Source organism: Bos indicus, chromosome 11 (genome assembly GCF_029378745.1).
Source record: "Bos indicus isolate NIAB-ARS_2022 breed Sahiwal x Tharparkar chromosome 11, NIAB-ARS_B.indTharparkar_mat_pri_1.0, whole genome shotgun sequence".
NCBI classification, from domain to species: Eukaryota; Metazoa; Chordata; class Mammalia; order Artiodactyla; family Bovidae; genus Bos; species Bos indicus.
This window is the reverse complement of record NC_091770.1, coordinates 48338725-48365752: the sequence shown is the minus strand read 5'-3', so window position 1 is coordinate 48365752 and position 27028 is coordinate 48338725. Positions and strand designations below refer to the sequence as shown.

At 48.6% G+C, this 27028-nt stretch overlaps 1 protein-coding gene across 7 annotated transcripts in view; it reads right to left on the bottom strand.

The window, feature by feature from the left end:
* The window catches only part of REEP1 (receptor accessory protein 1), a 137002-nt gene that overhangs the window by 9212 nt on the left and 100762 nt on the right, over positions 1-27028 (bottom strand). For 3 of the 7 annotated variants that reach the window (XM_070798800.1, XM_070798803.1, XM_070798804.1), the window contains exons 6-8: positions 16479-16529; positions 8588-8765; positions 3683-3718 (exon numbers count right to left, since the gene is read on the bottom strand). In XM_070798800.1, the coding sequence (XP_070654901.1) occupies positions 3683-3718; positions 8588-8765; positions 16479-16529 (265 nt within the window). The remainder of the gene's footprint in view (positions 1-3682; positions 3719-8587; positions 8766-16478; positions 16530-27028) is intronic. The other 4 variants (XM_070798802.1, XM_070798805.1, XM_070798801.1 and 1 more) reach the window with 3 other exon arrangements.

Genomic DNA, 27028 nt, shown 5'->3' with positions numbered 1-27028 from the left:
CAGGCTGGAAAGCGGCTGCACCTCTTCTCTCTGTGGGGAGTGCAAGGAGGGAAAAACTCCCAGCCCTTCAGGCTGAGCTGATCCATCTGCAGGAGCCCCAGGCCTCCCCACACCCCTCCCCCAGTGCAGCAAACACCCCGGGTTAGTGAACACTTCCACACAGCACACATTAGAGGGAGCCATTAATCAAAGTCAGCAAACACGTTTGAGGAGAGCACGCCCATCTGGACCACTTACATCCGAGTCCCCAGCAGCCACCGAAGAGAAAGGAAAGAATATCCTGTTAAAGAAGGACCTTTGGGGAATGAAACTCACACACATGTGCGAGTGTTCGTGCACACGCACACATACACACATACTCACTCACTGCCCATGCTCCAAACCTCTGACAGCTCCTGCTACTGAGGAAAGAAACTACCCCAGGGCCCCACTCACGAAAAGATGCAATTCTCTATCTCTTTTAATAGGATAAAAAGGGATGATTCTGCTTTTTAAAATAGGTCCCATCTACTTGATTTAAAAAGTGGCGGGGGGGGGGGGGGAACCCACGTCTATGACTCATTTCGAGCAGTGACAGAATTCAGTCTTCAGTTCTATATAACATCAAGGTAGGCAGAGAGAAAAGTGGGGATAAAGGGCAGTAGGGGTGGGAGACAGAGATAATAATAGAAGCACAGAAAAAGAGAGACAGATGTGCAGGAAACAACAGGAAATGGCTGACAGGCAGGAATGGAGCAGAAAGTTCTCTTGGGACCTGAGAGGCATGGATGGAAATCATCTCATCATTTCAGGGGACCAGGAGGGCCCCTCTGGCCAGAGCATCTGTGATCTGCAGCATCAGTGCCCCAGCCCCAGGTGTGAGACACACCTCCCCCTACACCATCTGCTGATGCTTCACAGCCAGCACCCTTCACGGGTCAAGCTGGAAGGGTCCCCGTAGCCTCGAGTTTAGTCCCTCACCCCATTTTACAGAGGAGGCGACTGAGGCCTGGAGAGTTGAGGAGCTTTCCCACCATCACAGAGGGAAACGGTGCAGATGACTCACTAGCTGTTTCCTTGCAAGCAGACCTCAGGGAGATGGGGTAGAACTCCAGGGCCCTGGATGTTCAGAAGGCTGAGAAAGGCAGGGCTGGGGCAGAGGCTCCTAGATCATGACTCTGAGCAGGTCCACCCCAGCCTGAGGCCTCCACTGAGCCCCACCTGCAGCCCCATCCCCAACAATCCCCATCCCCACAGCTCCGTGGAAGGCCAGACTCTACTCAGTGCTCACCACCAGCTATAATTCTATTTTAACTTCTATTCTAACGTCCTAGAAAGGCAGGCTTTGATGATGAAATCACCAGGTGTCGTGGGGGTGGCGGGGGAGGGGGACTTCCCAGAGGGCAGCATGGAGCAGGCCCACTGGGCAAGAGTAGAGCAGAAGGCTTCTCTCTTCTCCCAGGTCCCAAGATGACAGGATCCCATAGGGAAAGGGTTTCTGAGTAGCTTAAGGTATTTACAAACTCCAAATTGTAGGGTGATTAGGTCGAAATAAACATAACTGCCTTAGGTCACTGGGATGGTTGTTTTCCACGAACTAGTGTGTGCAGCGGGCTTCCCAGGTGGCGCCAGCGGTAAAGAACCCACTAGCCAATGCAGGAGACGTAAGAGATGCGGGTTTGATCCCTGGGTTGGAAAGATCTCCTGGGAAAGGGCATGGCAACTCACTCCAGTATTTTTGCCTGGGAAATGTAATGGACAGAGGAGCCGATGGGCTATGGTCCGTAGGATCACAAAAAGTTGGACACGACTGAAATGACTTAGCAGCAGCAGCGTCCAGCAGACCCGAGTATTATGTGCTAGTGATGGACACAGCTGTGCAGCCCCTGGGTTTCTTTCATCCTTGTTGAGCATATGTACAGTCCTCTGTTCCTGCAGGACGATGGTCCTCACAGCCTCCTGCTAGGAATCTTTAGACCACCCATTCTCATTAGGCTCATGGCCTCTGAAACCCCCAGGTCTTCTACAGACCTTTAAAAATCCAAGAGCTGAAATGTTTAAGGCAGGGGTCCCTAACCCCTGGGATCTAATGCCTGATGATCTGAGGGGAAACTGATGTAATAATAATAGAAATACAGTGCGCAATAAACGTAACGTGCTTGAATCGTCTTGAAGGCATCCGCCCACAACCCCAGTCCATGGAAAAACTGTCTTCCACGAAACCAGGCCCTGGGGCCAGAAAGGTCGGGGACCACTGCTCTAAGGGACTCCCCTGGCAGTCCAGCGGTTAAGGCTCTGCATTTCCACTGCAGGGGGCACGGATTCAATCCCTGGTCAGGGAACTAAAATCCCCCATGCCATGTGGTGTGGCCAAAAAAAGAAGGAAAAAAGTCTTAAAACTGAGGAAATAAAGGGAAAAGAGGATTCTTCTTAGAACACAGCTCCATGTCTTCCTGCTCGCCACTTCTGTGGGAAGCATGAACCGCGTCTCGGTGGCGACAGGGCTGGGGGCACAGGCAACCATGGCACTAGGCTTGTCTCCCTCCTCCCCCACCCCCACACCAGCCAGCAGGCCAGGGCTGGCCCCTCTTGCCTTCTGAGCCAAAGGAAACTCCTTCAAGGGGTTGTAAGGGGCCTTGGGTTAGCCCAGCACCATCTCTGGTCCCTCACATGTTAAGATCAAGGAAAGAGCAGGAGCAGGTCAGAAGAAAGCAACACAGCCCAGACATCACCCTCACCCAGGGAGCATGGCAGCAGGGGCCCTGCCCAGGCCTGGGAGAGCCCAGTCCCATCTCCCTGAGGCCTTCTGGCCATCACGGCCAGCATCATCACCATCATCATTCTTCAAAAAGCCCTTTCACAGGTATTGTCATAGCAGCACAGTGAGGTGGGGAAGCGGGAAGCTTTACCTCTACTGGAAGGAAACCCAGGCTTTTGGCGGTTAGGTCATTTGCACATAGTCATACAGCTGGTGAGCGGCAAAGCAGGACCAGGGCTCCCTTGGCTGCACAAGGACTGAAACCCCCAGAACTGCAGGGCTCGTCACTTCCAGGGACCTGGGTAAGTGCCTGCACTCCTACCACCAAGAGCACAGGGAACTATGACTCTGTGATGGTTTTAAAGTCTCTCCATATTCCTTGTTACTCCTCCCTCCAAGAGGTGGAGATGAATTCCCCTCCTCTTGAGGATGGGCTGGACTTAATGACTCACTTCCAACAAACAGAACAAGGCAGAAGTGATGGTTTTGTGCTTTCCAAGACCAGGTCCTAAAAGGTGCTGTGGCTTCCCACCTGGCTTCTCTCCTATATCACTCACCCTGGGTGAAGCCAGCTACCATGTGGTAAGGATGCTCAAGCAGCCCCCAGAGAGGCACGTGGAATGGAGCTGAGGCCTCCAGCCAAGAGCCACAAGATGGCCATGTTCAGTCAAGCCTTCAGACAGCTGTGGCCCTGACTGACACCCAGACCATAACTCTTGAGAGTCCCTGAGCCAGAGACACCCAATTAAGCTGCTCCAAAACTCTAACCTGAATTCGCTGTAAGATAATACATGCTTGCTATTTTAAGGAGTTAACCTCCTCACCCCACCCCACCCCCTGACCCTGCAGCTGAAAGGGAGCCCCAAGGTCAGACACCAGCTCATGGTTAGAGCCTCCTTCCAAGGCAGGTCTCGCACGCTGCAGGGAGGCTGGCTGTGTACTCACCTTTCCGGGTCCTGCAGGTGGAGCAGCAGGTACACACTGCGGGGACGGGGGCATCATCAGTGATACCCCTCACCTGGACAGGGACCAGCCCCAGGCCAACAGGGAGGCCCAGGGAGGTGTGGGCATCCCCATATGTTCACTATGGGGGTCCCAGGAATGTGGGTCTCTGTAGAGACACCAAGGTGGGCGAGGGGATCACTCTAGATTCCGCTTCCTCACAGGTGCTAGAAAATGCCCTTGTCTGGTGTACAGAGGCCAGTCCTTGTGACCTGCAGCCCAAGGGAAGGGAGGGGATGAAGTCCAAGTCTCTTCTGAGAAATAACTCCAACTGCCCCTTCTCTCTCTCTCTCCCACTTCATCATGGCCTGCAGAAAACCTGCTCACACTGACCTCCAAATCCCCAAAGGGCTCTGTGTCTGGCCATTTGGCCCCAGTGGCTAACTGGCTGCTACCTTACACACTCCACTGGTCTTGGTGTATATCTGGGCCTTGGTATACAGTGTGTATGTGTGTGTATGCATGCTCAGCTATGTCTGATTCTTTGTGACCCCATTGACTGTAGCCAGCCAGCTTCCTCTGTCTATGGGATTCTCCAGGCAAGGATACTGGGGCGGGTTGCCATTTCCTTCTCCAGGGGAATTTCCTAACCTAGGGATCAAACCCACATCTCCTGCATTGGCAGGGAGATTCTTTACTATTGAGCCACCTGGGAAGCCCTTGGTATACAGTAGGTGCTCACTAAATACAGGCTGTCTTCAAGTTCATGGAGGGCAAAGATCATTCTTTCAATTCCCTTTGTACCCTTCCCTGGGTTCAGTTCCAGACTTGCAATAAATGATGTCTGACAAAATACCTCCCAGGCCATTTATTCTGCAGGGTGGGCCACAGAAATTGCATGGTGTTATTTTATACCAATGGGCATGTATATTTTTATTTTACATAAATTATTACATAATCTCTTATTCCATTTTGTACATTGTTCACTAGGCCTCATGTTTTCAAACTATACCTAAATGTGCATTGAAACTGTTGCTTCCAACAGCTGCACACAACTCCCTGGGGTGTGCAGCCACCACCTCCTACCCAGCCTGTCTTCAACAGTGGCCTGCCGTCCAGGACTGGCAAATTATTAACACCTCAACTGCTCTCCTCACAACCCCAAGATGGAGGCCAAATAGGGATTCTGGTATCTCACCTTCAAAGGCAAAGGCTGAAGCGAACTGGGTTCCTTTCCTGGTCCAAGGACAAATCCTCTGATAGTGACCGCCCAGGGAATCACTCTCAGGAAGGTTCTGAGATTGAACATAGGCTCGGTGGGGACAAGAGTGGTGACTGCTTGGTGACATCGGCCTCGCTGCGTTGCCATCTCTGCCCAGGCCCAGGGTCACTCAGTCAGGACAGAAGCCCAGACTTGGGGCCATTTCCCAGACCAAACCACTCGTGGTGTCCGAGGCCAGGGCCAGGAAGGGCACACCAGCTGGGCCTCCTTTGACGGACTTCCTCCTAGGCACCCTGACCCTCCCCTCCGGGGTTATGACAACTCCAGAGCCTCTGACCTGGGTGCTTCTGCCCTCGACCCAGGCCCTGGGCCATCTTTAACCTGCCTTTCTTTCTGAGCTGCCTTTTATTTTAGGCCCAGAGCAGCTAGGGTGAAGGCAAATCCATGGTCCCTGTCCTTCCTGCTAGGTCAGCACCCCACTTTCTGGCCCCGAAATCACAGGTGCCACGGCCAAGGGTGGGCAGTGAGGAGAGTGCATTTTGTTGCAGTACAGTAGGCTCTCTGGTTCTCCGTGAACTCCACTTGCTCAGTCTGCAGACCTGCAACCAGAGTGCTCTCCTGCTTTCTGGGGCATCACAGAGCATGGAGCGGAGCAGGGCCAGGAAGACAAATCAGCCCAAGTCCGTTTCCATCAAGTGCTGGCCTGGGAAAATGTTCAAAGCCCAGGGGATGCCCCCATCGCCTTCTCTTTTATAACTGAAGTACAGCTGACTTACAATATTTAGTTTCAGGTGTACAACATAGTGATTCAATATTTTTTATAGATCATACTCCATATAAAGATGTTATAAGTAACATTGGTAAGACTACCTTGGTGGTCTAGTGGATAAGACTCTGTGCGTCCCCTGCACAGGACACAGATTCAATCCTGGTCAGGGAACTAAGATCTCACATGCCATGTAGGGTGACCAAAAAGGAAAAGAAAAATCTCACATAAAACTGGCTATATTCCTGCATCCTTGTCACCTATGTTATGTTCAGCGGTTTGTAGCTCTTAATTCTCCTCACCCATTTTACCCTCCCCCAACCTTCTCCTCTCTGGCCACCACCAGTCTGTTCTCAGTATCTATGAGTCTGTTTTTATTTCGTTATATTCATTTGTTTCATTTTTTAGATTCCACATATAAGTAAATATACACAGTGTTTGTCTTTCTCTGACTTATTTCAATAAGCGTAATACCCTCCATCCGTGTTGCTGCAAATGGCAAAATTTCATTCCTTTTTATGACTGAGCAATATCCATCTCCTTTTAGATCCTACCAGACCTCTCTTTTTCCCAGTTTTGAAACTGCTGCAAATACTCCGCCAAGGGGAAGAGTAGGCAGGAGGCCTGGACTCTGGTCCTGTGTGGCCCTGGCACAGTATGTGCCCTCTCTGAGCCCACTTCCTCTGTTCAGTTTGCCTCTATAATGACAACATAGAAAGGGACTGCAGGCCACCCAGACTCACTTCCCAGCCAAAGCAGGAACTTTGTACGTGACTAACTCTGGTTTGGGCCCTTCCAATGTCAGGGATCTCACTACTTCACAAGGCAGCCCATTTCCATTTTAGACACTTTAATATTAAAGTGCTTTTCTAGGTAAGTTAGACAGCAACAAGAACAGTAATAGTAGCTACTACTTAGAGTGCCAGGCATGACCCTAAGCACCTTCACATGGCTAATTTCATTTGAATCCTCATGACAACTCTGCACATGGGGCTAGTCATTCTGTGCATTCAGATAAGGACTCTGTGGTGCAGAGAGGATAAAGCGCTTGCCCTGGCCACACAGCTGGTAAGCGGCTGCCCCCTCGGAACTCTACCCCGTTGGTTTTAGCTCTGTCCGCTGAGCCTCACAGAATCGGGACCCTTTATCAAATCAAAGCGACAGCTTTCATTTGAGGCTCAGTAGCTCAGAAACTGATCAAGGGTGGAGGCTCACATGCCTAGGAGCCCGGGAGGTCAGAGGCCAAAGATGCTCAAGGAAACCTGATGGCCAGTGGGTGAGTGGATAGAAGACACTGACCCAGGAGTCGAGGCCATAGGAGAATGCCACCAGAAGGCACAAACCTGATGACAGCTACCTTCCCTGGGCCTTTGTCTCTTCGTTGATAAAATCAGAGGGTGAGATTGAGTGATCCCCAAGCTCCCTTCCTGCCTGGCCTTTAGGGATTCCACACTAAGTTCTCCTGGCTCAGGGACAGGGTTCCCCTACCCGAGGTGGATCTCACCCCCATGGCCAAGCCTCCATCTCCCCAACCCTAGTAGGGCTAAAACATCTCTCTTCCAACAGAAAAGCCACAATCTTCAATCCTAGGTAGAGGGGACATTCCCGAGAGGGGAGGAAACTGGTGGATGCCAGGCCTGGCTCTGAGCTGGTCTCCTTTTCCTGGCGGGGAGCACACGCTGTCATTCCCAGGGCAACCATGAAGCTCCTTTCCCATCCATGTCTTAGACCCTCAAGTTGGGTGGGCCTGGAAGGACCCTGTTCTCAGGACTCTAAGATGCCCCCTGCAGGCTGCATCTTACAGCACATGACCCAGGTCTAGGTGACCTGGACATCCCTCTTTATACATTTAAGGGCAGGTGAGCCACCTGGCACACGTCACAGCCAGAAATTGCCACAGTGGCCCTATATCCACCCCCAGGCTCAATGTCCCATCAAGTGAGAGGGCCGGGGGAGATTCAGAACCATGCCCTGCAGCCCACCCCCTCCCCATCTACCCTCTGCTGGCAGCAGCAGTGCTCAGCCCTGTAACCTCCCCTAGGAACAGTCTGGGGAACCAGAAGTGCTGGCCAGCTCCCTACCCCTCCAGTCCCCGACCCCAGCCTCCACAAACCAGAAACCCATTGATGGATCAGAAGTCGGTGGGTCCCAAATGTGGCTGCACCTTGACAGCACCGTGTATCAGGGTCTTATCCTCAACATACTGAATCCCCTGGGGGTGGGCCCAGGACTCTACACATTTAATAATAAGGTCCCATGTCAATTCTGGCACAGGGACCCCTCTCAACCAGGGCAGACACAGAGGCAGAGGTGTGGTTTCATACAACCCTGGCCTCCACAGGAATTAGATCTCAGGGCTAGTGTGGCCTTGGCACGTGGTGGCCCAGGGTGAGGTTTATGGGGTGGGGGGGGGGGGTGGGCACAAGAAGGGGACGAGATGGCAGAATGAGAGGATAGGAAACACCGTGTCAAGAAAAGGGACCACGGGAACCGTAGCCCTGGATGTGGGGGAGGAGACACTCAGGTGCTCATGACAGGTGAGCCCTCCTGGGAGCATGTGGATGGAGAGGAAAGAAAGAGAGAAAACTGCCTTAGCCAAGGACAGCTGGGCCAGTCGCCTCTAGGCTTGGTCTATGTACCACTATTCAACCACCTTCAACACCCTCCCAACCCAGATAATCAGATGGAGGAGGCAGGACCCTTGGTGTAGGGGACCTAACTCTGCCCCCATCAGAGTTCCCAAGGCCAGCTTCCCATCCTGGCCTGAGTGGCACTCAGTCCCTTGGCTGACCTGAATGGTCTGATGGGCATCTGTGTGAGCGGTGAGTCCTTGGGGAAAGAGTCCTAGGGTGGCCTGGGCCTCTCACTAGGAAAGCAAGGCCTAAGAGGTGGGAAAGAAGGGAAGTGAAGTGACACCTACCTGAGCTGCCAGCGCTCTCAGAAGCACTCCTGGACATCTTAGGCTGGCCGTGCTTGCCGCTGGCCCGCCCAGGGCCCGGTGGAGGGGGGCTTGAGGGAGCAGGGGCGCCGTCTCCCCTGATGGTGGAGAGATCCTGCATGCTGAAGCTCCGGAGTCGCTCCGATAAGGCACCTTGTCCCTGGACGCAACACAGAGGAACACCCATCAGAGGCCTGCCCCACAGGCCAGGGGCAGCCGTGCGGGACACACACAGGAGGCACACCCATCAGAGGCCTGCCCCACAGGCCAGGGGCAGCCGTGGGGGACACACACAGGAGGCACACCCATCAGAGGCCTGCCCCACAGGCCAGGGGCAGCCGTGCGGGACACACACAGGAGGGACACCCATCAGAGGCCTGCCCCACAGGCCAGGGACAGCTGTAGGGGACTCTGACAGTCAGCACAGTAGAGACCAAGCCCCTGGAAGGACTCCGCACAGGGCAGCTGCCCAGCGTACTTGTGGGAAACACAGAGGGGGACCCGGCCCAGAATGTTCCAGGGCCTCTTACAGGCTCAGCCAGTTTCTCTGCCTCCTGACTCTCCTCTCCTTCAGATGCCCCCACAATAAAGCAGGGCCTCAGCCAGACCCAGGGTGGAGGAAACGACCATTGCCTTCAGTCCCTACTCTCCAGGGCTTGTCTGTGGCTTCTCCAGCCTTACATAAATAAAAATCTTTATATAGCTACATTTTTCTCAATCCTCAGGAAACAGGAATCTGGCCAGAAGATCAGAACTTAATAATCTAATAATCTTAATAATGTGCTCAGTCCTTAGTCTTTTCAAAGGAAATCAAATGCAGACAATATTTTTTTAATGTATGACAACAGCAATTTCTTTTATCTACTCATGTGACTGTCCATGAGTCACACTGACTGCCACTGGTGCATCTGAGATTCATAAAAAAGCCAAAGGTAATGAATCAGGAAGGAAAAAGATGATATTAAAAAAATAATAACATACATGCAACAAAACCCTGCTGACTGTAACCATTTCTGTCTTGCTTGCTCAAGTCGCTTCAGTTGTATCCGACTCTTTGCAACACTGTGGACCTTAGTCTGCCAGGCTCCTCTGTCCATGGGATTCTCCAGGCAAGAATACTGGAGTGGGTTGCCATGCCCTCCTCCAGGGATCTTCCCAACCCAGGGATCAAGCCTGCCTCTCCTGCATCTTCTGCATCACAAATGGATTCTTTACCACTTAGCCACCTGGGAAGCCCTTTACTGTCCTGAGGGAGCCACAGACATCATGTCAGGCAGAAACTGTTCTTTTTGTTTAGGAAAGCAAGATCGATCCACTATACTTATGAAAGGGAAGGGCCTTGTTGTCTGGATGAGAGAATCTGTCATTGTGAAAAGGATCGTAAGGCAGGCACAGGGACGATGGCGTTGTCTTAGGTGCACCTTGGGGGCTGGAGGACAGACTCCTGTTTGCAGAAAAGGAAACCTGAAGTGGGAGGGGCTGGTAGGATACTGGGGTTATTGAGGATTGGGTTGGGACCTGGAACAAGACGTGACAGGCAGACTTCCCTGGTGGTTCAGTGATTATGAATCTGTCTTGTAATGCAGGGGACGCGGGTTCCATCTCTGGTGGGGGAACTAATATTTTATACATGGCAGAGCAACTAAGCCCCCGCAACAGCAACTAGTGTGTGCATAAGAACTAGAGAGTCCATGTGCCACAAAGAAAGATCCCGTGTGCTGCAATGTCTCCTGGAAACTAACAACAACACAAAGAAAACTATTTAAGTAATCAAATACATATACAATTAGAATATGAAATCCAGGCAAAGGGTATTTGGAGGGCATTATATGAAAAAGGTGGGCTTTCCACGTAGCTCTCGTGGTAAAGAACCCTCCTGCCAATTCAGGAGACATAAGACATATGGGTTTGATCTGGGTTGGGAAGATCCCCTGGAGGAGGGCATGGCAATACTGGAGTATTTTTGCTTGGAGAATCCCATGGACAAAGGAGTCTGGTGGGCTATGGTCCATAGATTTGCAAAGAGTCGGACATGACTGAAACACCTTAGCACGCATGCACATAAGAAAAAGACAGAAATTGTCCTGGTTGCCTCCGACATTGCCCTGGGACGATGGCGGGCAAGGGGTGTGAGGCTTAACCTACCAGATATGACAGCTGGGTAGCCTTTGCCAAGAAAATGAGGGCAGGACCGGCTGCCCAGTATAAACCCCTCCAAATCCATCAGTCAATGACCCATGATATTTCTACTCAGAAACATTCATGATGACATCTAGAATTTAGAAGAAACAAGACTAAAGAACAAAAACTGATCCTGAAAAGAGGGAGGAAATATTCTGATAATTATAATGGAGTAATTCAATATTAGGTTAACATTCAGGAAAACTACTTATAAATTTGCTCTTTCATTCATTCTTCCATTTACTCCTTTATCTATTTCAGAAAGATTTATCAAGGATTGGCTATGGGCAAGACACTGTACTAGGTGTTACTAGGAAGTACCAAAAATATAGCTCGATTTCTGACAAAATGTAAAAAGACAAATGGACAAATAACCATTCAGAAGTGCCATAGCAGAAGCTACAGAAAATGAAGATTAAGAACCACACAGAGGTAGAGAATGGACATGTGAACACAGAGGGGGAAGGGGAGGTCGGGACAAGTTGGGAGATTAGGATTGCCATATATACACTACCATGTGTATATTCCCTGGGAACTCAGGCAGTAAAGAATCTGCCCACAATGCAGGAGACCCAGGTTTGATCCCTGGGTCGGGACGATCCCCTGGAAAAGGGAATGGCTACCCACTCCAGTATTCTTGACTGGAGCATCCCATGGACAGACGAGCCTGGTGGGCTACAGTCCATGGGGTCCCAAAGAATTGGACACAAGTATGAGACTGACACTACATGTGTAAAGTAGGTAGCTAGTGGGGACCTGCTGTATGGCACAGGGAGCTCAGTTTGGAGCTCTGTGACAACCTAGAGGGGTGGGAGGGGGTCAGTGGAAGGGAGGTGCAAGAAGGAAGGCATATATGTATTCATGTAGCTGATTCACTTCATCGTACAGCAGAAACATAACATTGTAGAGCAATTATACTCCAATAATAAATAAAGAAACCACAGCTCTAGAGTCAGGCCTGGATTCAGTCCTATCACTTACTGCTGGATGACCTCAACCTGTCATCTGTAGAACAGCATCCATGTGGCAGGAGGGTGGGGAGGAATAATATAATCCCATAATAATGGGATGATGGCATAAACTGTCCATGACAGAGCCCTGTGTGTAGTAAGTGGTCCCAAAATGTCAACTATGATGATGATAACATATTACTCTAGCTACCTGAGACATACAAGTTGCTGCTGAAATAAAAAACAGAAAGATCAGGGTCTTCCCTGGTGGTACAGTAGTTAAGATTCTATGCTTCTGATATAGGGAGTGTGGGTTCGATCCCTGGTCGGGGAACTAAAATCCCACATGCCACACAGTGTGGCCAAAAACAAATTAATAAATAAAATATAAATTAAAAAATGAGAAAACTCCAAATGCATTTGACCACAGTGAGACAGACTGTTAACTGACCATCCAAAAGTCATCCCCAATCCCATTCTCAAAATGGTGAGAAAAAACAGATTTCGCAAACTCCCTCCTATCTGCTATGCATGGCCATGTGATGCAGTTCTGGACAATGGGAGGTAAGGGGAAACCTGCTAAGGGATTTCTGGGAGAGATATTTCCTCTGTCTGACATGCAGAAGGAGAAAGGCCTGACCCTGCTTCCTGCTTTCTGCCTTTGAGTGTGGGAACTGCTACCTTGTGACAAAAAGACTCACCAAGACATTCACCCGGAGCCTTGGCATCTCTAAGACACCGGGATACTGACAGTGTCCGCTTACTCCTAGACTCCTTGTGAATGATGTTCATCAATTATAAGACATATTTTTCTCACCTCTGAAATTAGGGTGAGTCATACGATTGTTTGCTTTATTCTTGTTGTCACTGCTTACACACGAATGCACTCGGTCATTATTCCTGAAGGCAGGACCAGACAAAGGAAACTCGAGACTGTTCACTGTTAACAAACCAAGACCTACTGGAAGAAGGATTATGAGCCCAGGTTATTTAAAACACATTCAACTGATACCTTCTAGTAAGATGCAGAAAGTGGCAGAATGGGAAACAGCGACATGGATGAAAATCTCAGAGACAAAATATCTGCATCACTAGCACTCGGGAGAGCACAAAAAAGTGATGTGGCTTCATCATGTATGGATACTGATAAGTGATTCAAAGGAAGCTTAGAAAGACTTCAACCAGTTTGTTGTGTCTATAGCTTCCCTTTACTGCATGTATGCAAGTGACATGCAGAAAAAATCTAAAGACTCCAAAAGAGTCACTTTAATAAGTAGAAGTAGAGGAGTTCCTTGGTGTGTGTGTGTGTCGGTTGCTCAGTCATGTCCGACTCTTTGCGACCCCATGGGCTGTAGCCCGCCAGGCTCCTCTGTCCATGGGATTCTCTAGGCAAGAATACTGGAGTGGGCTGCCATTCCCTTCTCCAGGGATCTTCCCGACCCAGGGATCAAACCCGTGTCTCCCTCACTGTGGGCAGATTCTTTACCGAATGAGCCACCCGGGAAGCCCCAGTTATACCATGTTAATGGCCCAACAATTACATTTGTGAAAGTGCCTGCTGAAAGGTCACAGGGTTTCTTTTACTTATTGATTTTTAAAATATTTATTTATTATTTTTGGCTGCATCAGGTCTTAGTTACAGCTCGTGAACGTCTCTCTAGCTGTGGCACGGGGACTTAGTTACTCCGTGGCACACGTGATCTTAGTTCCCCCACCAAGAACTGAACTCGAGTTCTCTGCATTGGTAGGTGGACTCTTAATCACTGGACCACTTAACCACAGGTAAGTCCCATTACAGGATTTCTTTTAAAACAACTGTGTCAGGGTTCGCCAGTGGTTCAGTGGTTAAGAATCCACCTTGCAATGCAAGGGACACTGGTTCGATCCCTGGTCCAGGAAGATCCCACATGCCTCAGAGCAACTAAGACTCTGTGCCACAGCTACTGAGCCCTCGCACTGCAACGACTGACGTCTGTGTACCTAGAGCCCTGCTCAGCAATAGGGAGCCCACACACAACAAATGAAGAGTAGCTACAAGTGAAGAGTAGCCCCCACTCACCGCAACTACAGAAAGCCCAAGTACAGCAGTGAAGACCCACCGCAGCCAAAAAATACAATAAATACATCTTAAAAAAAAAAAAAAAAAAAACAGTGCCAGAGGAGGGTGGGAGCAGAGGAGTAAGACTGGCTTTTCACCTGATGCCCTCTTTTGTACTTTTAGAATTGTGTACAATGAACACGAATCACCTTTAACGTAATAAATCCTTATGTTGCATTTCCAGTAACACCCACAGCACTCTTCCATGACCACCCTGCGGACCCCAGTCTGTAAATATGAGGCTTGCATGATGCTGACAAATGCCATCTAGACCAAAAAAATAACATGGGATTGTTTAAAACAAATGAGAAAAGAGGAGGAAGAAGTGGTTTCTCCAGAAGTTGCCATGTATTCACTCTCCAGCCTTGAGAGCCCGGTCTCAACTGTGCTTGGGGGACCCCGACCCAACAACTTGGTCCCACTCAGCCTTGCAACCTCACTGGGAAGTTAAAGGACTGAGTAAGATTCCCTTCTGGAATTCCCAACTGGAGAATTTTAACTTCGAGAATCTATGGCCTTCTCCTCTACAGTTGATTATGTGGCTCAGACTGCAACCCTAAGACTTTCCAGAGTAATTTGAAAATCTCTAGAGTAAATGTTGGGCCTCCCAAGGTAATTCTGAGGAAAGGTAAATAAAATTCTGGTGTGTGTGTCTTTAAATTCTTGTATCAGTTTCCTTCCCAGCCAACACCAGGTTCAGAATATGAACCAGAGGAAAAGCTGGGAAGTCTGGAGCCCTTTCATGAGCCAAGGTCAGCCTGCTTCAGGCACACTGTGAGCACCTGCCCCAGGACTGTCACACTGCAGGTCTACACTGCCTTCGGCATCTCACCCCTGGAAGAACCTCCCCGCAGCCCAGTATCACGGGACAAGAAAGGGAGATGTAGTCAGCCTTCCGTGAAAACGAATCTCCTATTTGTATTCTGTCCTACTTTGAGCTCTTTATCTCCCACAGTATTATAAGCACGGTCTACCCAGCCCTGTTGCAGCTGCTTGTTTATATGCTGTTTGTCTGAACAGACTCAACCTTGCTTTTTTCCTGGCACGCTGATACCACGTGGCCCAGTGGCTCTCTCAACTCTTTAAAATACCAGAAATCCCACAGAACTATGTTGGGGGCAAGGAAGGGAAACCTATTACTGATTAATTTTTTTTTTCCTGGCTAAAACCCAGAAAACTGAACCATGTCACTGAATTTTCTATTAATCTGAGATCTTTATTTGTGTGTGTGTATTCCAATTTTATTGATGTATTTTTTTCCACTTGTATTTTTACATTTATTTAATTTATTTATTTGACTGTGTCCAATCTCATTTGCGGCATGTGGGATCTTCCTCACGTCATTCCGGATCTTCCACTGCAGCACTCGGACTCTAGTGGTGGTGCATGGGCTTAGTTGCCCTGTGGCCTGTGGGATCTTAGTTATCCAATCAGGGATCAAACCCAAGTCCCCTGCATTGCAAGGTGGATTCTTAACCACTGGACCACCAGGGAAGTCCCTCCATTTGCACTCCATTACTATATTTTTCTAATTTTATAGATGGATTCAAGATATAAACCTTAGGGGCTTACAAGTACTTTCACGTACATATTTATACTTAACATGTATTGTAATTTCTTTTTAATTTTAAAAGATTTTTTTATATAATTATTTTTTTATTGGAGTATAAATGATTAACAGTGTTGGGAATCTGAGATCTTTAATTCCTAATTCTCCCCCTAATTTGTAAGGAATAAGAAATCCATGTAGCAAACATATACCAAATTCTCTTTGTTTTAATGCTTTTCTTAATCGGGGGAGCAAGTGTGTTCCTGGGAAAACCCACCAGACCTCTACTAATCTGATACTCTAAGTGAAAAATTTACCACTAATAGAAGACCTGCCATTAGGGCCCACAGAGCCCCGATTCAACACAGTCACTAAGTCTGGCTGCAGGCCCTTGAGGAGGTCCCCTTTTCCAGAGGGACACAGTGGGGGAGGGACACCAGGAATCCCACTGGGGGCTGCAGCAGGGCATAAAGTAGCACACCTCACCTCGCACCGTATCTAAGGCCTGTGACTGATAACAATGAGAATAAAGTCAGAGGGCTTCAGTGAGTCAGTCAGTTGATAACAAAGCCACCAGCAGTAACCACAGTTCCCACTGGCGACTCAAAGAGCGTGAGTGCTTCCTTCTAGATTCCCACGGGGTACCCACCTCCCTGACACAGTTGCCTCTACAGCTACACATGCTCCACACCAAGCCCGAGCAGGCTCCTTCTCAGCATGCTTGATGAAGGCAGGGGCCTTCGTTTCTGCCACAGAAGTGGGTTAACACACAAAAGAGAAAGAGAATCCTTCCCACCATTGCATCAACGGTAGCATCGATCATCAAACCCAATTCACTCTCCAGGCATCAAACAAACAAACAAACAAAAACAAATAAGTTAATCGCATGTTAGATGCCACCACGTTAACACAATGAGAGGCTCTGGGAGGCGGCTGACCCCGGCTCTGGGATTAACGCACATGTACACACACGGGTGTCGGCGGGAGAGACACCGGGCTTGGATCCAGACCATGGGCTGGTAGGCAGAGGTGGCTACTGGCCTCTCTCCCCGACTGGATCAGTTCGAAGTTAGTCACACCTCTCAACGGGGTTACCTGCCCTTCTCTGAGGTCCAAAGAGTAGACAAAGGGAAAAAGTCGAGCCACCTGATAAAGGGGAAAAGAAAAAAAGCCATGGGCACCAAGCCTATGAAATAGGCACCATTCTGTTGCCCTGGCCTCAGACTCTCACTCATTCACTCATATTCCTTCATTCACCACCAATGCTGATAGTGTTCCTGAAGCTCTGAGGGAAGCCCGGTGGAGGAAAACATGAATATGAATCATGACACGGTTCCTGCTTCCACTATTCTTGCCTGGAGAATCCCACGGACAGAGGAGCCTGGCGAGCTACAGTCCATGGGGTCGCAGAGAGTCAGACACAATTGAGCAACTAACATTTTCCTGCTCCTAAGGGCCTCACAGACTGGCCAGGCATCGAGACACAAACACAAACAAGTCAGCAAAGGACGGATGACAGAACACATGACAGACGTTCGAGGCCCAGAGAGAACGAGAGCAGTGCTGGCAGGGACACCCAGAGAGGCCTTGTCCAAGAGTTCAGACTGGAGTTAGAGGTGAGGGCTGCACCATCAGAAAGGGAGAGGAGGCCCAGAGAGAACGAGAGCAGTGCTGGCAGGGACACCCAGAGAGGCTTCCTCCAAGAGTTCAGACTGGAGTTAGAGGTGAGGGCTGCACCTTCAGAAAGGGAGAGGAGGCACAGAGAGAAAGAGAGCAGTGTTGGCAGCAACACCCAGAGAGGCCTTGTCCAAGAGTTCAGACTGGAGTTAGAGACGAGGGCTGCACCATCAGAAAGGGAGAGCAGGGATATTGCGGCTGGAGAGTTGTCGGAGCCAAGGCGTCAGAGAGGAAAACCTGATTTGGGAAACTGAGATTGAACCAATCAAAGAAGGGGCTCAGGTGCCTGATGAGCAGCTGGAGGTAAGTCTGGAAAAACTGTACTTTGTCTAAACCTGGACTTCGATGACAGTGCCACTGATGTTTTCTGAGTGGTGACCCAAGTGGATAAAGCGGGATTTTAGAGTCACTTCCATGGAGGCTCAGATGGTAAAGAATCTGCCTGCATTGCAGGAGACACGAGTTTGATCCCTGGGTTGGAAAGATCCCCTGGAGAAGGGAATGGCAACCCACTCCAGTATTCTTGCCTGGAGAATCCCCATGGACAGAGGAGCCTGGTAGGCTACAGTCCAAGGGGTCACAGAGTCAGACATGGCTGAGTGACTAACACTTAAGAGTCATGAGAACATTCCAGATATACTGTGTGGCCCACACGGAGAACGGCCCCTGGTATGTGCTCTGCCTTTCTTTCTCAAGTTGGAGCCAGGCACATGGATGTCTGCAGGGAAGACTGAAGTGCGGGACTTCCCTGCTGGTCCAATGGTTAAGACTCCAAGCTTCTACAGCTGGGGGTGCAGGTTCCATCCCTGGTCGGGTAGCTAAGATCCCACATACCTCATGGCCAAAAAACCAAAACATAAAACAGAAACATTTTGTAACAAATTGTACAGAAATATTGTAACAAACTCAATAAAAACTTTAAAAAATGGTCCACATTAAAAAAAAAAAAAAGGGACTAGAAGTGCTCTTAATGGGAGATGAAGTGCAAAAATGAAAATTAACTGGTGAGGGAAGACTGGTTTGGAGCACTGGCTGGATCTGAGGTGCCCACAGTAGCTGCTGAGGAGGTGAGGAGCAGGATGGGAAATGAGGACATTGTGCAGGATAACGACAGTGCATGAATGAGCAGAATCCCTGTAAACCAGAGCTGGGCCTGGTCCTCTGAGCCAGGCCATCACTCAGGTGATGGGCTTTCAGGGTCACCAGGAAGGACTCCAGCTGTCCCAGCCCTCACATGCAGAAGGCCACCACTGAGACCCAGCCAGAAGCCCTATCTGGTCCTTGGAGAGACGGGACCCTGAGGGAGCTTTGTGTGAGGCAGGTCCCTGTTCCAGGATCTAATTTCTTTTTTCTTTCTTTTTATTTAAGTATAGTTGATTTGCAATGTTATATTAGGACATTGTGGTGCTGGAGGACTCTTGAAGTCCCCTGGACAGCAAGGAGATCAAACCAGTCCACCCTAAAGGAAATCAATCCTGAATATTCATTGGAAGGACTGATGCTGAAGCTCTAATATGTTGGCCACTTGATGGGAAGAGCCGACTCATTGGAAAAGACTCTGATGCTGGGGAAGACTGAGGGAAGGAGGAGAAAGGGGCAACAGAGGATGAAATGGTTGAATGGCATCATTGCCTCAACGGACATGAGTTTGAGCAAACTCCAGGAGATAGTGAAGGACAGGAAAAGCCTGGTGTGCTGCAGTCCATGAGGTCACAGAGTTGAACACGACTTAGTGAATGAAAAACCAATTAGGACACAGTGATAAAGCTTTAGAGAATCTATCTTTAGTGTCTTTTTAAAAATTTAATTAATTCACTTATCTTTGGCTGAGCTGGGTCATCATTGTTGTACTCAGGCTCTCTCTAGTTGTGGCTAGGCAGGGCTACTCTCGAGTGGCGGTACTCAGGCTTCTTATTGTGGTGGCCTCTCTTGTTAAAGAGCACAGGCTCTATGTACATGATCTTCAGTAGTGGCGGCATGCAGGCTCAGTTGCCTTGCGGTATGTGGGATCCTCCTGGACCAAGGACTTGAACCCATGTCCCCTTCATTGGCTGGTGAACTCTTAACCACTGGACCACCCGAAAAGTCCCTGTCTTTAGTATCTTAAGGTAACTTGTGACCCACTGCCCAGCATTTAAGTGTGGCCCAAACCTTGCCTGAAGAGCTGACAGACAACCTTAGAAGTACCCAGGGTTGGTTCTAAAATTCTCAGTGGCAGACTGGCATCTCTCAGGCCCTCACCACTGGGTCATCCTGGCCAGGGGGTGAGATCCAAGCAGAACATGGTTAAGGAAGCATTGGTCTGGTGTGTGTGGAGGGGAGGGGGCTGTGGGGGTGTCTGGAGTGATGCAGGAACAAGCGACTGGCAACTAGAGTCTCACTCTCAGCCCAGCCAGGCCCCTAGCGGCTGTGAGGCCTCGGCAGCTGCTTGGTACTAGGGTCTCCATGTTCTCCCCTGTTCTCCCCTGTGCAGTGAGGGGCTATGGATGGTGGCATCTAAGGCTCCTGTTCTCATCACTCACAGGGTGGCATTCTTCTCTCTCTCAGTGGGGGAGTGGGGGCAGGGGCTCATGTGTTGTACAGAAGCTGCTGCCCAGGCACTGCCCGCCTCGAGGCTGAACAGGTGGCAGAAGTCGACCCCAGAGTTAAGAGGGACCTGAAGCCCAGGGAGGGGGAGTGTCTCTCCCAGGGCCACACAGCACAGGCAAGGTGGACGGAGCACAGGCAATGCCCAGCTGTGCTCATGCTACCGCATCCAGAGGAAAGGTGGGATTGTAAGTCACGTGATGCCAGTGTTGGACTTGTTTCTTTTATTTGGTTCATCAGTGAGTGAAGATCATGATCAACCTCAGGGTGTAAACGGACACAGGAGGAGTGACCAACAGGCAGCCTCCACATGAGCTCTGCATCCTAAGAAGTCCCTGTGGACATCACCTCATGACTATTTTGCGGCAGAAACCATCATCATGCCCATTTTGCAAATGAAGAGACTGAGGCTCACAGAGATGCAATAGCAAGTGGAGGAACTGAGGTTTGTTGGTATTTTTTTTTTTCCCTCACAGCATGTGGGACATTAGTCCCTTGACCAGGGATTGAACCCACACTCCCTGTATCAGAAAGAAGCAAGAAATCCTAACCACTGGACCACAAGTAAAGTCTTAGAGCTGCGATTTCCAACCTGGGTCTGCTTATTTTCAAAGCCCACACTTGATACTAAGCATTGCTCTTCTGGCTGTGACAGCTAAAAATAGGTACAATCATCCTTCATTCCTCTACTATTTACTGTGTAACTGGTAGGGATGCAGACAAGACATGGCTATAAATGACGGCAAGAGAGCCACTGGGGGCCATGAAGTGAGAGACTGGTTTCACCAGGAATCTGAGGAGGCAGCTGTGGAGGATGCGGCTCTTGATTCTGAAGGGTGGATAGGATTTCAAACAGTTGGGAACAGAGGCAGATGAAGAATCAGCATCAGAAGAGGTAGGAAAGAGAAAACTCTAGAAATAGCATGTTAATCACTCAGTCATGTCCGACTCTTTGCAACTCCATGAACCGTAGTCTGCCAGACTCCTCTGTCCATGGAATTCTCCAGGCAAGAACACTGGAATGGGTAGCCATTCCCTTCTCCAGGGGATCTTCCCAACCCAAGGATCAAACCTAGGTCTCCCACATTGTAGGCAGGGTCTTTACCATCTGAGCCACCAGGAACACCATATGGAGTTGCTATTGCTAGACCAGCACAGGAGGTGGCGCTGTAAACACAGTACAAGAGCCAGGAGCAACTAGACAGGAAGGCAGGGATCAGTACAGGAATGCACAGGCCTCAAGCAGGGACAGTGGCAGTAACACTTGAGTGGCTACTGCAGTAGTCCAAGCTAGAAGGGAGGGTGATGGGAAGAGGGCAAGGAAGGGAGGAAGGGAGGAAGGAAGGAAGGAAGGAAGGGATGTCAGATGGGCAGGTCTTGAAGAGTAAGTCAGAGGAAGGAAGAGCAACAAAGATGACTAAGATTTAGAGCTTGGGGACCAGAGAGGATGGTGATTTCATTATCATCAGAAAGTTGGGACACAAGAGGAGGGGTAGATTTGGAGTTAGATAGCTGGTACTAATGGTACCAGGAAAGAGGGAGATGTTCAGAGAACCAGTAATGCTGGACTTGAGACCTGGGAGAGGAGCTGATTTGGGAGCCAGGAGTATCAGGTGACAGCTGAAGGCGAAGAAAAGGATGAGGTGGCTCTGGGGGTTACAGGAGCAAGCTGGGGTCCTGGAGAATCCTAACACAAGGGAGCTAGGGGAGGGGGCAGGGAGAGACATATAGCCACTGATCATAATTGCAGGCAAATTGCCTGAGCTTTGGCTGGCAAGTCAGCAAAGTGTGAAAGCAGGCCTGGACCAGGGGAGAAGATGGAGAAACAAAAGCTCCATCATGGGCAGTGCTGTAAGTTGAGTCGCTATACCCCTGTTTTCCAGGTGAACCTTATATACAAAGGCCTCAAAGGGCTGAGCAGGTGAGGGAGATGGTAGAGACGAGCGTCGAGGAGGAGGAGGCTGTGGTGCCATGGCCACAGCCACTCATGGTGATCCTAAAAGTGGTTTCTCAGACCTCCTAGGTCCAACCACGCTGAGTGGTCCTCAGAGGCACACGGGCATCTCTTCTTCCACTGTGACCCTTGGTGCATCCAGCACCATCATCCCCACAGTCCAACTTGGAACACAGGTGGGGCAAGTGACATCAGATCAGTAACTCTTCCCGAGCGCCGGCCCTTCCACCGACTTGTGAGGCTGAGTCTCTTGCTTGTGTTAATCCACCAGAGTGGATTCCAAATAGAAATCCGGAGAGAAAGGGCGTCAGGTAACAAAGGCGAGTGTGGCAGAACCACAGTGAATAAGGTTTGCTTGGTTCTGTTTCAGCTTGTTTTGGAAACAAGCTCCAGTGCAGGCTGATTTGTTGGGGAGACTAGAGGGCAGGGAATACTTCCAAATTTTTTCAGTGGGTTGTCCATACGGTTTGGATAATCTTGGTGTTTAAACGGTTGCCGTAGTGAATTCTAAACATTAATTTTATGTCACACAGTCCTTGGCTGAAACAGAAAGAGGGCTAACCTGACGTAAGTGAGCACAGAGGCTGGGAAATGTTGCTCTGAGGGGTGAAGGGACAAGCACGAAGCTTCCTGGAGTCCCTGGGTTTGGCGGACACGAGGGTGTGAAGCCACACAAGGGAGACACGGGAACCTGGATGGGCCAGCTGTCTTTTCGTCTTCCTTGGAAAGCATGCCTTCCAAGCATGAGTGGATATAGGGAGATGTTATAAAAAGAAAATCAATATTTAATCGATATAACTAATTAAATGGGTTAATTATAATTAAACCTGATTATAATTAATCTGACAGACTGTAAACAGGTAGGTTATTTTTTTTTTGTCTTTTGGGTTTTTGCTAGGGAAAAAAAAACAAAGGCAAACAACTCCAATCTGGTCAGAAATCTCAAAACACTAGGCTTATGAACTTTCCAGAATTAGCTTCTGGTTCCAAAAATAAAGTTCCATGATCATTTGAAAGCAGCATTTTATTCAAGCAAGATTTTCAGATAAAGCAATGATGGATTAAAAAATAAGATTGGAGGCAGACAACTTTTTTTTTTAAATTACGGTGAATTGTTTCATAGAGTTTATTTTTAAAGCAAAAAAGAAGGTGAATTTTTTTTTTTTTTCCAATGAGTGGGAAGACACTGTAATTTATCTCTCTGTGACTGTGCCTAGCTATTTGGATACTAGGGCTATAACCAAGGCTTGGCTACACCCTGGTGGCCGCTGACCATAATTGTAGGCAAAGTGCCTGAGCTTTGCCTGACAAGTGAGCAAAGTGTGAACGCAAGGCTGGACCAGGGGAGAAGGTGAAGAAGCAGAAGTTCCACCATGGGCAATGCTGTAGGCTGAGTCTCCATCCCCCTCTTTTCCTGGTACACCTCATATAACAAAGGCCCAAAGGGCTGGGCAGGTGAGGGACGAAGGGGCCTTGGTTAAAGCAGAGCACTGTAGGCAGAAAGATGGAAATAAGGCAAAGGAGAACCCAAGAGGCATAACAGAGTTCCTGGTGCAGTGCTGTCCAGGAGAACTTTCTGTGAAGGTGGAGCATCCTATCCCTGCATCAGACACTAGCCACACTGGCTGCCGAGGACTTAAAAGGGGGTTAGTGAAGACTGAGGAATTGAATACTAAAACTTACTTAATTTCAAATAATTTAAGTAGCCACATGTGGCAAGTGGCTATCATTTTGGACAGAAGATTGGAGGCCTCAAAAAGTTTATTCTTCAGATCAATTAACGAGGTTTAATGAGTGTAAAGCAACAAACAAGATGGCAGTCTGGCTTTTAGTGTTGGTTTTTTCCTAAATGAGGAACAAGGGAAAAGAAACCAGAGCCACTTATCACCAGGAGCTCACAAACTAACAGGAAATATCCGATTCTAGGGAGGGAAGAGAAGGCAATGGCAACCCACTCCAGTATTCTTGCCTGGAGAATCCCAAGGACAGAGGAGCCTAGTGGGCTGCTGTCTATGGGGTCGCACAGAGTCAGACACAACTGAAGCGACTTAGCAGCAGCAGCAGCAGCAGGGAGGGAAGAACCCACAGGCAATCTGGGGCAGAAGCATCCCTTGCACACAGAGTGCCAGCTTTACTGAGAGCAGTTGTCTTGAACAGGTGACTCTAATAACATTATTGGCACCGCTGAAACTGTTCTGGGATAGGATCTCCAGGGGAAGTAAAATGGCATTATTTTCCAAGTTATGAGACAAGTAAAACACAAGACTGGTTTACCAGGCCAGAGAACTGGGCAGATGGAAGAGACAGAGGATATAGTTCAAATGTCAAGGGGAATGAGGGGGCCTTGATATCTCACAGTCTTAAATTTTTTTCCTTTTTTTCTTTAGTGAAAAGTGTTTATTAGGAAGAAAAGAGTACAGTTTGTGTGGATAGACACACGGGCAGAACCAGAGAGAGTCACTAAAACTCTTGCTCAATTGTTTTTTTCTCACTATGGTTTCTCATGTGAGAATGTATTTTGCTTAACTAATTAATTTCTCCATTCCCTTTTCCAGGGGATCTTTCTGACCCAGGGATCAAACCCAGGTCTTCCACATTGCAGGCAGATTCTTTGCTGTCTCAGCATACCAGGGAAACCCAATGAATTTCTAGAGAATTATTTAAAAAAAAAAGAGCTTTCCAATTCTAGTCTTAAAAAGATGTGGGGTTGAATATTCCCTCCAGGTGGAATTACTGACTGGGAAATATTAATAGCTAACATCTAAGTTAAAAACCAACCAAGAGACTAGTGATACTTAGAAAGAAAGTACTAGCGAAATGTGTTCCCAGGAAGGAGACAGAGCAGCTGTCACTGAAAACAAAGATGCACCGCTACTTCCCAGGGACAAGGACTAGACCTTGGGGAAAACTGGGGGATATGTTGGGGTTAATAGGTCTGGAGAGACATTTCCAATGTGCAATATTTTTATTTTAGATTTTCTAGTTCTAGGATAAAACATCAATAGCAACTTAAATTCGTACAGTGACAGGCTCTATTTTCTTGGGCTCCAAAATCACTAATGACAGTGACTGTAGCCATGAAATTAAAGATGCTTGCTTCTTGGAAGAAAAGCTATGACAAACCTAGACAGCATATGAAAAAGCAAAGACATCACTTTGCTGACAAAGGTCCATATAGTCAAAGCTATGGTTTTTCCAGTAGTCATGTACGGATGTCAGAGCTGGACCACGGCGAAGAATTGATGCTTTCAAACTGGTGCTGGAGAAGACTCTTGAGAGTCCGTTGGACTGCAAGGAGATCAAACCAGTCAATCCTAAAGGAAATCAACCCTGAATATTCATTGGAAGGACGAATGCTGAAGCTCCAATACTTTGGCCACCGGATATGAACAACTGACTCACTGGAAAAGACCCTGATGCTAGAAAAGATTGAGGGCAAGAGGAGAAGCCGGCAACAGAGGATGAGATGGTTGGATGGCATCACTGACTCAATGAGCTTGAGCAAACTCCAGGAAACTGGACAGGGAAGCTGGGCGTGCTGCAGTCCATGGGGTCTCAAAGAGTTGGACATGACTGAGCAACTGAACAAATGGTTAAAAACCTTCTTCACACTTCATGATTATTTGCAAAAACCCTTCAAACATTCTTTTTTTTTTTTTTTTTTGAGAAAGGGCTCAGGGCTCAAAGTTACAAGGACAAAGAATGAACTAAAAGTGTAGGTAAAAGACCTTTCATTCTTCCAGTTAAGCTCTGCAGTTCCTCTTGGAGAGGCATCAAAGGATGGAAAAAAGATCAGATGAGGAAGAAGTACCCTCCTCATCTGGTCATGGTCCCAGGCTCTCTCCAATCTGTCTGAACTCAGAGAGAAGCTCTCAGGCATCTCACCCTGTCTTCTGCATCTGTTGAGCTAAATGCAGTAGGTATGCAGAATGAGAATTGATTTGTCAGTTAAGGGTGTTTTCTGGAAGGAGCAGGCAGGGTCCAGGAGCCATGGGTCCACATGGTCCAGGGGCCACGAGCACTGCGACCATAAATTCCAGTTTGCTCGGAACAGACCTAGTTTATACCTGTTGTCCTAGCATAATAATTAGAGCATCCTTTCACTCTCAGATGTGTCCTGTCTGAATATTATATTATATGGTCACCCTAGCCACCGGGACTTGACATGGTGTCTTTTTTTCCCCCCACAAAATTGCTTTGACTGTTCCCCTGGGGTCATTGACAAGGTTGTTCTGGATTCAGCTTTCCCATTCTCAAGGTTAATGCTTCTAAGGGGCTAAATCTGCATCCCAGGAATGTGAAAGAAGTTAACTGTTTTAACCTAATCACCTGTGGTTTATGGCTCTGCATGGGGCATCAGGCAGTGACCTGTAATGAGCTCGCTATTTGAAAATCATCTGGGGAACTTGTTAAAAATAGAGATGCAAGGGCCCATGGCCTGAAATTCTGATTCAGCACATCTGAGAATCTATTTAAAAATGAGAAACAAAGCTTCCCAGGTGGTTTGAACACTGAAGCCAGATTTGAACCCACTGGTGAGTCATCATTCTTCAACCGCTGGCTGGAGTGGTCCCTTGTTGCTATGGAAACCACTGTTCTACCCCCTCAGCCAGACTGAATTTTACTTTTTTTTTTAAGTACACATCTGTTTCAAAAATAGAGGACATTATTTTATGGAGAGAAGAGTATTTTCTCTGTTAAGACATTTAGAGAGGAAAAGCAGAGCTCCTAAAAGGCAGAAAAATTTCTAGTCTGAAACCAAATTCAGCAGAAAGCAGGCGTCCCTCACTGCTTTAGCAAGACAAGAAAGAACCAGTGAGCAATTTTTTTCTGAAGCAAGTTTCAGACTGTCGGGAGCATCCTTCAGGTTAGCTGTAAGGTGCCTGGCTGGAGGCCTGGGCTCAGGGGCTTCCCTGGTGTTCAGAGGGGCTGATGGTGACCGGCCAAGATGGTATCAAGACTCAGGAGACTCTGGCTGGAGAGGGACCTGAAAAAGGATGGCCCTACAGAATTACCATCAGAATATAATTTACACACACGGCTGAGTGGCCAGGCGGCCCGCACTGAGCCACTCTGATAAATATACCACACTGATGCTTTATGTCTGAGCTGAGGAAAGAGCAGTAATCTGTCCTTTAGGTGCAGAAGCAGAGAAGATGGGGTGGAGGAAGGGGCCTGGGAGAAGGCTTCTATAAGCCTCATGTGGTCAAGCTGGCCTGATGAATTCAGAATTTAGCAATTCCGAGTTCTCTTTCAGCTTAAACACAAAAGCATAAAATGATTGTATCTCGAACAGAATGATCTTGGAATTCACTGCTCTTTGCAAATTCTGATATCTGAAGATAAAACAGCAGAATTTCCCCTCCAAAGATACTCCCTGGGATTCACTGCTTTGCCAGCAACTATTGTACTAAGGCGGACAGGGACC